The sequence below is a fragment of the Drosophila erecta genome, unplaced genomic scaffold (assembly GCF_003286155.1).
Source record: "Drosophila erecta strain 14021-0224.00,06,07 unplaced genomic scaffold, DereRS2 tig00000126-arrow-pilon, whole genome shotgun sequence".
Classification (NCBI taxonomy): Eukaryota; Metazoa; Arthropoda; class Insecta; order Diptera; family Drosophilidae; genus Drosophila; species Drosophila erecta.
In genome coordinates this window covers 1,050,476-1,062,826 of record NW_020825209.1, presented here as the reverse complement: position 1 = coordinate 1,062,826, position 12,351 = coordinate 1,050,476, and the positions used below count along the sequence as shown (strand labels likewise).

The following is a 12,351-nucleotide window of genomic DNA, read 5'->3' as shown; positions in this document are numbered from 1 at the left end:
CCATATTAGCAAACAGAAATAATATTGAAATGATATCTAAGGAAAACAAACAAATGATTTGAATTGAAAAACTCATGTCAACCTGAAATGGCAAATAATTACACTTAAACCTACATACATGTATGTGGCATGGAATATGATATAATCGGTTAAGTCCCAGGCATCCCGAGCCCAAATAACTTCGGGGAGCTCCAGAAGGGAAATGATGATGTACGAACGCGTACACTGAACGAAAAGATGTGTAGATGATGGTGATGGCGGTAAAAGGAAAGGCAACAACAAAAGGTTTTACTTTGTTTAAATATTGTATTTGTTTCTCTTTTTATTTGTTGGATTTGTTGTATTCATTTATTATCATTATCATTATCATTACGGCTTCTTTGCTCATTATTATCAACGAATCTAAATATTATCATGATTATTACAGCATTACATATACAATTGTCAGTGTATGCACGTGTCTGTGTATAGTGTGTGTGTGTGTGTTATTTTGTTGTGCATTTAGCGAATCTAAAAATAAGCTAACGTTTTTCATTTTTCGTTATTTTTTTGTATTTTTTTTCAAGATTTTCCAGTTGTTCTCTTTCATACTCGCGTGTGCCTAAGTTACTAGGAAAATGTATGCGTGTGTGTGTGTGTATTCATTAATCGTTTATAATTAGCATAATAATTAGTTTAAGGTCGATTATAATAAGCTATAGAAATAAATATAAGTGGTTTGCTCATTCTTCCTCATTTCACTTATGCAATTCGCTTCGTTTCTTCTTCTCATCCTGCCACTCTGACCAAGAAATTGTTAATAATATTCAGTGGCAGCTCTGTGCTGTGCGGGGCGGAAAGAGGGGCAGCGAGCGGGGGGTGGGGGAGGAGATTTTGGGGCGGGGCAGGGCGACACTGACTATGTATGCGAACAATCATAATGGAGCTCTACGGTGGCGGCAACCCAACCCGGAAATTGGACCTTATCTACATATTGCAACTAAGCCGTCGGTTCTCAGGCGCCAGCTCTCATCCTCCTCCGATCTGTATGTGTCCGTATCTGGTAATTGGTATCTCGTACCTGGTACCTTGTATCTGGTCAATAACTCATCTACTGGCTAAATAATGGTATCTGTACATATATATTTTAGTGCGAAAAAAAATATATACGATAAGGGGCTTCTTAGCTTGCACGATCTGCTTTCTTTAGCTTTCTTCAGCTTTCGCTGCTTGTCAATCGGGTTTCTCGTTTGTTGCGCAATAATGATAGTGTTATTTAATAAAAATAAAAATAATTTATTTATTCAGTATGTATGTATACATAATGCGTGTTGACAAAAAAAAAATATATAGTTTATAGTCATAATGATTATATATATTATATAGGTATAGTTTAAACAGTTTCGCATTTTTTGCATTTTTGCTTTGTTTTTTTGCTTTTCTTGTTTTCTCTATCGTTCACTTCTGCATTAATAATTTCCATTAAATTAAGGTTTTAACATAACATTAACATTATGCTCTCGGGGCTTTGCTTTGTTTCTCATTCTCATTCTCCTTCACTTAACTTCATCTTCGCCTCCTCTTCTCCTCTTCTGCTCTTCAGCTCTTCTGCTGCCTTCCGCAGCTTTCTTCTGCTCTCTTCAGCTTTCTTTAAGGTTGTGTGTGTGTGAGTGTGTTGCATGCTGCACGTTGCAAGACCATGCCATGATTAACCTACGCAAACTCAACTGAGCGAAATGTCTAATTTCGCTATTAGTTAGCTCTTAGTTAGTTAGTTCTAAGCTCTAGCAACACAAAACTCGCCCTCCATTGGATTATCATCAGTTATCATAAGTTAAACGTACTAAATCAAGGTGGTGTAAAAAAAATATGCAGTGACTCTGTTCAATATACATATACATCGTTCATCTTCAGGCGTCAAAAAATTAGAGGGGGGTGGGGGTGGGGTTTGGGGTTGGGTGGTACAATAATTAACGAAGAGAGTGGGTGGGCGGAGGGGTAGGAAGGGGGTACACTTAAAGTATTAATTAAAAGATATATCGCCACGCGCCGGCAGCGATAAAATGACAATCGATCAGCGCTCGCTCTACTATTATAATTATTGTGTGTTTATTTACCATTATCATGTATTATATTATTATGCTTATAAGTTTATTTTAGATTTAAAATAAATTTAGTGTTTTACCTAAGTAAAATGTTTCTTTTGTTATATTTTCTGCCTTTGCTTGTTGTTTTCTCGTTTCTTGTAGTTTTTAATATTGTGTTTGCTGCTACTGCTGCTGCTACAGCTTTTTTCATCAATTGCATTAATTAATTTAATTATTGTTGTGTATATGTATATAGGTTGCTGTGGTTTCTATGCTTGCTGCTGCTGCTGGATTTGCTTTCTCCGTTCATGTTTATAGCTATTATATATAATTGCTGTTCTTGTTGTTGTGGGTGTAGGTGTTATATATATAATTATTACTATATATATGCTTGGATATATATATTAGTGTGTGTATGTATGTTACTATTGCCCCTATGAATCTGTAAATAAAACAAAGGAAAACGAAAACCAAATTAAAATCAAAACTCTTTAGCCGTCTAATGACCAAAACCAAAACAAACATGGCTTAATGAAATCAAACGAAAGCAAATGAAATTGATTAAAATGCAATGAAATCCAATGAAATCGAATGAAATCCAATGAAATCCAATGAAATCGAATGAAATCCAATGAAATCGAATGAAATCGAATGAAATCCAATGTTAATCGAGCGGTTCATAGCGATAGATAGCACGGACACGATCATTACATATATCCCGATTTATTCGAAATAGGGCAAGTAATATCAATGCAGGAATGGATTTTCTGGGCATGGATATAGTAAGCAAACCTTGGAAAGACATTTTTAGTGCGACCTCGTGTTCTCCACTCCTTTAAACCAACTTCTTTTGACCAACGACCGATTTTCTAACTTGAGAGCTTCGACTTGGAAAAGCATTCACAAAACCCCATTGAAACTTTCAATTGAGTAACGATTTGGTTGTAACTTGGAAATAACTAATTTATATTTAACTGAAAAGATAACTATAACAATTTTTTTTTTTTTGAGAACGTCTGTTTCGCTCTAGTCTGCGGGATGATTCTAGAAGCCTTCAGATATTTTTTTTGTTTCAATTCTTGATTCTTGATTGCCACTGTTTACCCACAAATCGAACGCTTTCTTCTACGGGTCACTGGATCTATGCGTATCTTTCCCCGGGTTTGCTTGGGTTTAGAAAGTGCTTGATGGATGAATGGATGAATGGATGGATGGATCAAGGAACGGTGCGGGGCTTTTTCATATGTTGGCCACATTGCGCAGGAAGGGCTTCCCTAACAACGGCAACTTGCAATGCGGGCTCAGCAGGAGGTGGACAAGATCTAAGGATCGGGCGATGAATGTAGTATGAAGGGATTGTGTACAGCAAGCAGGTTGCCAAGATCACAGTATCGTATCGTAATTGTAAAATATGGCAACTGCTTTTCAAATCGATTTTGATTCGAAAAAGCGGAAGCTGTCATATGGCACACGTGTTAGGAACTGAAGATACAATACAATAAGTTACGATACGATACTGATGCTATGAGTAGCGGTGGAGGAAGTGGGGATTGGGGGATTGATTGGAGGTGAAAAGGAGCAGGAGGCGAGAGGCGGGAGAAGCTGCTTGGCCAACCGCTTACTCACCTGTTACATTGGCGCCGCCGGCGTTAGTCGCGCCTATAGCGCCAGCTGCTGTGGCAGCTGCGGACGCCGCACCTGCTCCGCCACCACCACCGCCAGCGACGGCGACATTGGCGCCGGAAGCCACGGCGGACGGCGCTCCGGATGCTCCGCCGCTGCTGCTATTGTTGCCAGATCCGGGTCCACCGGCACTCGCTCCGCCGGTTCCAGCTGTTGCTCCACCCGAACCGGATCCCGCGGCTGCTGCTGTGCCCTGCGACTGTGACTGGGCGGATCCTTCCGCCGATGCACCACTGCCCGTTGACGAGACGCTGGTGGAGCCGCTGGCCGCAGCGGAGGCTGCTCCGCCGGCCGAGGATCGATTGCCGCCAGGTCCGGATGCGTTCTGCAGATGCTTGGGCAACAACTGCGGCACTAGGCTGGGCTGTATTGAGAGCTCTGCGAGTGGAAGGCAAGTGTTAGCGAGTGCATACTGGTTGGCTAACCGATAACCCATAACCGATAACCGATCTGGTCACTCACCATGCTCTGTGAAGTTGAACAGCGGCGGCATCTCGCGACCGTTGGGCAAGGTGTGATTGCCCTCCATGCGCAGCTCATCGAAGAACGGATGTGCACAGGCCTTGAGCGGTGTGATCCGGGCACTGGGCGTGTACTCGAGCAGCAGGGACACCAAGTTGATAGCTTCTGTAGGAGTGCGTATACGGAAAACCTGTGAGCGGGAGTAGATCAAATTGGGTTAAATTGCGTGTTCATCACCAGACATCTTTGGGGGATTGGGAAGGAGTTCAGCAACAGGGGCGGGCGGTGAGGCAATCATCGTAGAAATGGACAGGACACAAACGAGAACACAGAGGAAGCGCGTTCGTATTTACAGACTTGATCGTCCTGTTTCGGATTTCACATCACACTGCATCTTGGTAGACTTGAGTCATATGAAAAGCGAAACAAAAACGACCATTCTTCAAACAAACGTCGGCAGTAGGCAGGGCAAGAAACCAAAAACAATCAATTAAATTCAACTCCAATCAAATCCAATAAATCAATCACTTAAGCCAATGTATGTATAACTTCTTTGTACAGCTGGGAGAGCTGGCGAAAAGCTGAGCATGAAACTTAAAGCCATGGAACTGCCTCTCAAGCGGAATCTGAATATAATTGTACCCATCCCTGTGCAGTTGAGCATGAAATGCGTATTGATTGAAAGGTACTGCAGTTAATAGCTTAGAAAACCCAGAAAGCTTTTGGATAAACCAAGTTCATCAGTTGGGAGTTCAAGTATGGCAAGAATGGATATTTGGAAGCCCCACAATCACTTGAGTAGTCATGACATGACCTAGATTTCAATGCATTTAATCCCCTGCATGATTTGTGGAGCAAATGTGGCTGCAATTGGCATTGTGCATATTTAATTTGGTCTTTTGCTTAACATTTTTCGTTTTCCGTTTTCGACGTGTTCAATTCGTTTCTTGGCTTACTCTCAATCGTTGTTTCTGGTTTAGGGCGTTTGGAAATTGGGTGCGTTCGAGTAGTGACTGCAACGAGTTTGTATGTACACACAATTTTCGGTTAGAAACACTTGTGGCAAAGTAACAAGGTGTTTTTTTTTTTTTTTTTTTTTTTTTTTTGATGCTGTTCTAGGGGAACTCCCCCGCGAAGAGTGCAGAGGGGCGGAGTGGGGTCACATGAGCGAAAAGCGCGAGGGAAATTGAAAATCATAACCGATCTAAACGGGGTCCTGGTAAACCTAGCCACTTACTTTCTGCCATGGATGACTCTTAATCTGGGGGAACTTGAATTCCGTGTAGTTTGGATTCATTTCGCGTATCTGTTCTCTTGTCGGTGTGCCCAGGACCTTGATGACCTCGACAAGCTGATCCACACCGGAGTCCCCAGGGAAGATGGGCTGGCCCAGCAGTAGTTCGGCCAAAACGCAACCGGCACTCCACACATCTAAAAATGCAGCGGCGATTTCATTACATTTAGCATTGCATTTCCCATTGCGCACAGTGTTACTCACCGATCTTTGTTGTATAATTGATGGCGCCAAAGATGAGCTCGGGGGCGCGGTAATACCGGGAGCAGATATACGACACATTCGGTTCGCCGTGCAGCAGTTGTTTGGCGCTGCCAAAGTCACAGAGCTTCAGCACAGCAGTCTCCGGATCGAGCAGAAGGTTCTGCGGCTTGATATCACGATGGCAAATGCCCAGCGAGTGGATGTAGGCCAAACTTCTGAACAGTTGATACATGTAGAGCTGTCCAAGGAGAGGAGAAGTTAGTTCTGAGCTCGCAGTCGTGGCGTGGAGCAGACTCACCCGAATAAAGTTGATTGGTATCGTTTGCTTGGTTTTGGCATATTGGCGAGCCACTTTGTATACAGTTTCTGGTATATATTCGAGGACTAAATTCAAAAATACTTCATCACGCTGCGAATTTGCGGGAAAAACAAACGAAAAACGATTAGTTAACGATATCAGAGCGGTTCAGTTTCAGGTTCAGGTTCAGGTGTATTATGATCCATGTGGATGCGTATGGAAGTCTGGGTTTTGAGGGGAGCTGACCGATGCAGTTGCGAGCAGTCAACATGCGTTTTATTTTGATCGGGGTTGTACGGTCGGAGCGGCGACATTTAACTGAATCTAGCAAACTAGCATAGCAGCGGGATTTGGTTCACGGGAGTTTGTACCATGCGGTGTGATCTTCTGTACGTTGTATTGCACTTTTGTACGTTTCTCTAATACATAGCAAGGATTGGTATCGGATTCGTTTATGAGAGATAGAGAAAGATCAAGATCGAGTGAGAGCAAGTCGCTGAATGATCTGAGCTGGAGAACTGATAACTTTGAGATCTGGGATACCTGGGGCTTCAGCACACTCGCGAATATGCCCAAATCGATGGGGAACTCGGCCAGCTAGTGACCGATTTCGATTTCGTTTTCGGATTCGGATTCGGGTTCGGTTTCAGTACCAGTATCAGTTTTAGTTTCAGTTTCAATATGCAAGTGAAAGAGATTCGTTTCAATTCGGTATTTGTGCAACTCATAAAGCTGTAAATGCTAAGCGCAAGCTCAGATCAGCTGAAAATAAATACTTAGTACGGTTTAACCATCAATAAATTAGCTCAAAACTAAGCGCAACTCTTATTTATACACACACTTCATCTTATATCCACTTGGTTGATAGTAGATTCGCAACTGAAAACGTACTAAGTAATTACCAATGCTGGCAACTGCAGCAGTCCAACTCGCCCCAAAAAAAAGGGTGCTACTTGATCAATAGTGACCTTTGGCACGTAGTTCTCTTACCTTTTCACCACTCGAATAGAAAAAGTACAAAAGCTTCACAATATTACAATGCTCCAGTTTGCGCATAATTTGCAATTCGCGATTCTGTGGAAAGAAACAATGTCATCGTTAGTCTGGATCCAACACATAGAATTGATGCGCACCCACCTTAAATCGTCTGTCTTGTAAAACTTTTTTGATTGCCACCAGTTCGCCGGTATCGCACAGCTTTGCCTGGAACACGACGCCGAAGCTGCCATTGCCGATGACCTTTGTGTCTGTATAGGAGACCTCTTGTACGCGATCGGTGCCTTGGCCGGGTGTTGCAACAACTGTTGTGATTTTAGAACCATCGCGACCTGTGGGGTGGCAGGGCAGAAGCAAATGTATTTCGTTAGATGAATGTATTTGGGTGTGCGGCGGAGGTTCCCTCATCGTATGCATTCCAACTTATCCTAGGCACACACACACACACAATATATATATACACAATATATGTAGTAAATATAGATGGTTTATACACCTGTCGTCTCCCAGGCGCCCTCCAGCTTCTCCTTGCTCCTATCGACCTCCTTTGGAATGGACAGTGCAACACTGTGCTCGGGCCACAGGTCGTTCAGCTTGCCGATCAGTTGTTTCATGCCTGCACACAAATCAGACACGAATCACACAAGATAATATACGATACGGTCAGGATGATATCGGATCAATCATCATCTCTGATCAGGTATCATCTCGAAACACAAAACAGCGGAAAAGATAAGTATCAGGATAAGTATCGCTAGGCGCGATTTGGAACTACAGGTAGAAGAGTTTGGATTGATGGGGCAGGGCAGGCAGTATTTGGCAGTTAGGAGTTCAAGAAACGGAGGTAAATAGATGTGGACAGTGTATTTCTTTTGAAAATGGAAAGTCTGAATTCATAATGTCACACCTGTATCTCATCTCTACTATCGTTTGTGAAAACATTAAGCATTATAGACTAAAATAAGTGCGTAAGAACAGAACTATAATGGTTCTGCTGAGTCTGATTTTCCCTGCAATATGCGAGCGAACCCTTTTGCATTTTCGTTGCTAATTAATTTTGGCATTGGCGCCAAAGATGCCGATGCCATGCTCATGACGATCATGACGATCACGACGACGACGGTGATGATGATGATGGGGCAGCTGCTACTGCCCCTCGCATCACTGTCGATTTTGGTGGTCACACAACTTTAGAGGTTCGTACTTGCTGGCTTGGAAATACTATCTACCTATATATGTATGTATATCTTTCTATCTACATTGAATCCATCGGCAAAGGATGCCACTCGTGTGTTGTCTCTGTGCGTGGATCACATTGTGGGGATGTGGGGATATGGGGATGTTCGTCTGGGTCCTATTCTCTGTACTTGGGTCCTTGTACTGCTTTCCTCCTCCTCCGCCGCCGGCACTGGCGATGCTGGCACCACTGCCGCTCCGGTTCGGTGGTTTGCTTTTCTTCAGAGCGGCGGCCACTACCAAGGACGATGAGCAGGCGGATTGGGCCGCCTTGGCCGCTGCCGAAAGGGGTTTGTGCTTGCCATTGGCCTTCGACTTGCGATCTGCATTGGAGGACTCGGAGGTGGAGGAACTGCTGCTGGTGGTTTCGCTGTCCGACTCAGATTCGCTGCCAGCACTGGAGGAGCTGCCCGAACCGGATGATTCGGGCTCCGATTCGGTGGGGCTTTCGTTGCAGGTGCTCGCCTCCTCCTCCTCTTCCTCGCTGGAGGATCGACGCTTGTTCTTTTTTTTGCTCGCCAATGGGATGGGTGGTGCTGCACCACCACCACCACCGCCAATGGAGCCCCTTTTATTCTTGACGACCTTGGCGGCGGGCGGTTTGCTGGCGTCAATGGAGTTCTGCCTGCCGGAGGTGGTGGTGCCAGAGCCAGCACCATCCGATTCACTGGCCTCGTTCACTGACCCACTGCCTGGTGGCAGCTTCTTCTTGCGAACTACTCGCACCACCTTGCGGACACCACGCGGCACCGCCACGGGCACCACCTGTGACTTATCCACCTTGAGCGGGGGAGTACTGGGCACCGCTGGTTTACTGAACCACTGATGCCTTACACAGCAAAAAAAAAAAACAAATATATATATAATCAAAGCTTGCGCGGAATGTCAGCTAAATTAGAGCCTATTCTCGAAACTCATTCTTGGTCAGAATATAATTTTTACAAGTGAATCTTATTTTGGCCACAGAAAGCATAAACAAGACCGATATCAATGCAACAAAATTCTCGAAGCAGGCCGATTGATTTATTACAGTGTATCTTGGAGAATATACAAAGTGTATATACATAAGTAAGCAATTGCTTTAATTCCTACTTATTACGCAAGCTCACACTTAAGAGCACTGTTTCACAGATACAAAATGTATCTTTTGAAATGGATAACCTAACGTGTCCAACTTTCCAGTTTCGAGTGCAAAAATAGGCTTTAAATCGATGCCAAATATTGCTTCGCTCCATACAAACTGAAAATGCAATTTCTCTCTGTGTACGGCGGTGTGGCAGGCTTTGGCCTAGTTTTATTTTCGGTCACTTGACGTTTCGTTCGCTTTTGTGTGCAGATCAATCGATCGATCGATCGATCTTCAAATAGCAAAAATGCAAACACGCGGCACCACCGAAACAACAACAACAACAAAGTCGAATATCACAGTAAAAAAAATAAGAAAAAATAAATAAATTGCAAACCGAAATAGTACGATCTTCGATTTTTCGGATGTTCTTTTCTTATTTCGTTAAGGAGCAATACAAGGAGATAGGGGAGTGCTGCTCCGATCCGATACTATCCGATCCGATACTATCCGATCCGATCGATCCGTTCCGTTCCGCTTTCGATCCAACGATCCGATCGCTCGAGCTACCGCTGCACAATTGGCGACAAAAAGTGGAAGCAGGCAGAGGACAACACGACGAACGGCGGCTGTGAGAGACGCAGAGACCGAAGAGGAGATTGCCACTCTAATGGCACACGAAGGGCGATCGGTTGGTTCCACATGCGATCCACACGAATGCGGTCCACCGAATTCTTCGATCGCTTAAAACGCGCTTGAAAACATAAAAGCCTACACTAATCTTTCCCCATAATTATCGCGTACAATTTGCTACGGTTTTTGGGGGGAAAATTTTAATTGAGGGAAAATTGCGATAAGGCCAAAGAAGAAGACCCAGAAGACCCAGAAGACAGAACGACAGTCGACAGAAGAAAGACAGTGGCAGCCAAGCGTGGTCAAGCATGCGACAGCCACGCCCCTTATAGCCCCTGCCCCTTCCGACGACAGACAACTGACAGTTCAATGCGACGGAGAAGAAAGAGGCAGTGCGGAGAACGAATATTCGCCAGAAGAATTCGAAGAGTATACGACGGAGAAGACCAATCAAAGGATACACGCAGCACATGCAAGTGCAAGTGCAAGTGCAAATCAAATTTATTTCATTTTAATGAATCAATTAGAATCACAAATGCGACGAAAATGAAAGCCCCCAAATAACATTGACATTGTTTCTCAATGCATCTGCAACAGAGGAGAGATAAGATCATATGCGAAATGTGTTCAAAGTTAGAAAGCTTTAGTAATGCTGCACTACACCAGCAATTTGGCAATTGATAATACAAAAATATTTGCGTGCTTGCTTGTAAACCAATTTGCCTGATTGGGCCATAAGCTTGGTCAATCGATATTGAAATAAATGGCCTTCGAAAGCATTGAAAGGATCCATAAAAACATGAAGAGCTATATCATTTAGTCGAATAGATTTCGGCATTGAACATATATATACCATGTGCATTTATCGATTTGATCGATTCATCAATTGTCAATCGCTGCTGTTTAGTTCCTCCGCCGCCATTCCCACATTAATCAATTGAGTTTCCACAGGACTGCGACCTGCGCGACCAAATCAATCAAATTATCAATAGGCAAGAACACACAAAGACACACACCTTCGCCTAGGCAAACATTGAAAACCTATATCGAAATGGTGGAACAGTTGGAGCTGTTCGAGTGGCAAGGCAATTTGTTGTGCCGCCACCGTCGACGGAAACTAATCGATATACAAGCATTTGGCACCACTCACCCGCAAAAGGGGGCGTGGGCGGTTGTGGGCGGCGAGGTGGCATGCAAAATGCCATGACGCAGTAGCAAGTTGCTGGTGTGTAGAAGAGGGGAGGGGGAGGAAAGGGTGTAGCAAGTGGGGCGAGCAATAAATGGAAAATGGAAAGGGCTCACCAAACTATAATCGGGATCTACACCCCGAAAACTCGCATTTTGCAACCCCACCATCATTAGGTATCTGTGTGGAGTCATCGCCACAGTTGAACACGACGGTTCCGTGCCAAAAACGAATTCAACTTCAGGTTTAGTTGAACCACGCCCACGATTTGGGCACCCCTATCCAGTAGAAACGCCCACTGAGTTATATACTCGTCCCTTGAACGTTTGGATTCAATGGAAACCTGTGTTATTTAAAGGTTGTGGAGCGTTAGTTCTTTGGATTTCCCCACATACTTTAAGGGATAATGGAGCCCTTTTCAGATCAGCCAAGCCTGGAACGTCTGAAGGGTAAATGTATGTATAGCCACACCTCAGTTTTTAGAGTAGTTTTCTATGTGTGATTCGCAATCTTCACCTTGCCTTTTGCTGACAATTAAAAAATATACCCTATCAGTGCCATTTTTGCTGTGCGCTAATGCATATGCAGTATATAGTAGTTTGCATATAGACTTCATTTAATTGAATTGATTTTATTTTATTCTATTGGCTGGGAAAGCAATCTGTCGATCACGGTTTTTGGGCAACAGAGAGGGGAGATCGATGAGAGTGGCGGAGGAAGAGGGATGGCCAGATGACGACACCACGCGGGCGGAGATCACGAGATGCCCCAACAATCTGCAGCATTTGGCAAACTTATAGAAATGAAACCACCACCTACTGTCACCTGCATCATTATCCCCAACGGGTCTCTTTTAATCGCATCGCCTCTGCTGCATAAGTAGAACTTTCCATTGCATACTTTTGAATGCCACAAATAAAATCGGGCACCACTCTTCGCATTCGTATCCATCCATGTGAAGCCCAAATACCGCCCATCAACTAACCAATCGTTAGAAGACCTCAAAGTGCCCAGAAAAATGCAAATATACAAAGTCGGTGGCGGGAGAAGAAGCCATTTGGACGAAGAGAAATCAATAAGTCGTGTGGTGCATTCTAAAGAGAACTACTAGTATCTTGTATCTAGTATCTAGTATCTGGGTAGGGTATCTGGTATCTAGAACCTATTGAGCATGCTCTTTTTGCAGCTGATCAAACAAGTATTGAATTCGAGTTGACATAACATAAA

The 12,351-nt window shown here is 43.8% G+C and overlaps 1 protein-coding gene across 10 annotated transcripts in view; it reads right to left on the bottom strand.

Moving 5' to 3' along the window:
• The window catches only part of LOC6555519 (protein kinase shaggy), a 45,288-nt gene that overhangs the window by 2,455 nt on the left and 30,482 nt on the right, over positions 1–12,351 (bottom strand). For 9 of the 10 annotated variants that reach the window (XM_026982164.1, XM_026982162.1, XM_026982166.1 and 6 more), the window contains 7 exons: positions 7,145–7,335; positions 6,998–7,081; positions 6,008–6,118; positions 5,710–5,947; positions 5,449–5,642; positions 4,212–4,401; positions 3,693–4,127 (listed from right to left, as the gene is read on the bottom strand). In XM_026982164.1, coding sequence (XP_026837965.1) covers positions 3,693–4,127; positions 4,212–4,401; positions 5,449–5,642; positions 5,710–5,947; positions 6,008–6,118; positions 6,998–7,081; positions 7,145–7,335 — 1,443 coding nt within the window. Of the gene's footprint in view, positions 1–1,919; positions 2,509–3,692; positions 4,128–4,211; positions 4,402–5,448; positions 5,643–5,709; positions 5,948–6,007; positions 6,119–6,997; positions 7,082–7,144; positions 7,336–12,351 lie in introns of those variants that run through there. The other variant, XM_015153338.2, reaches the window with a different exon arrangement.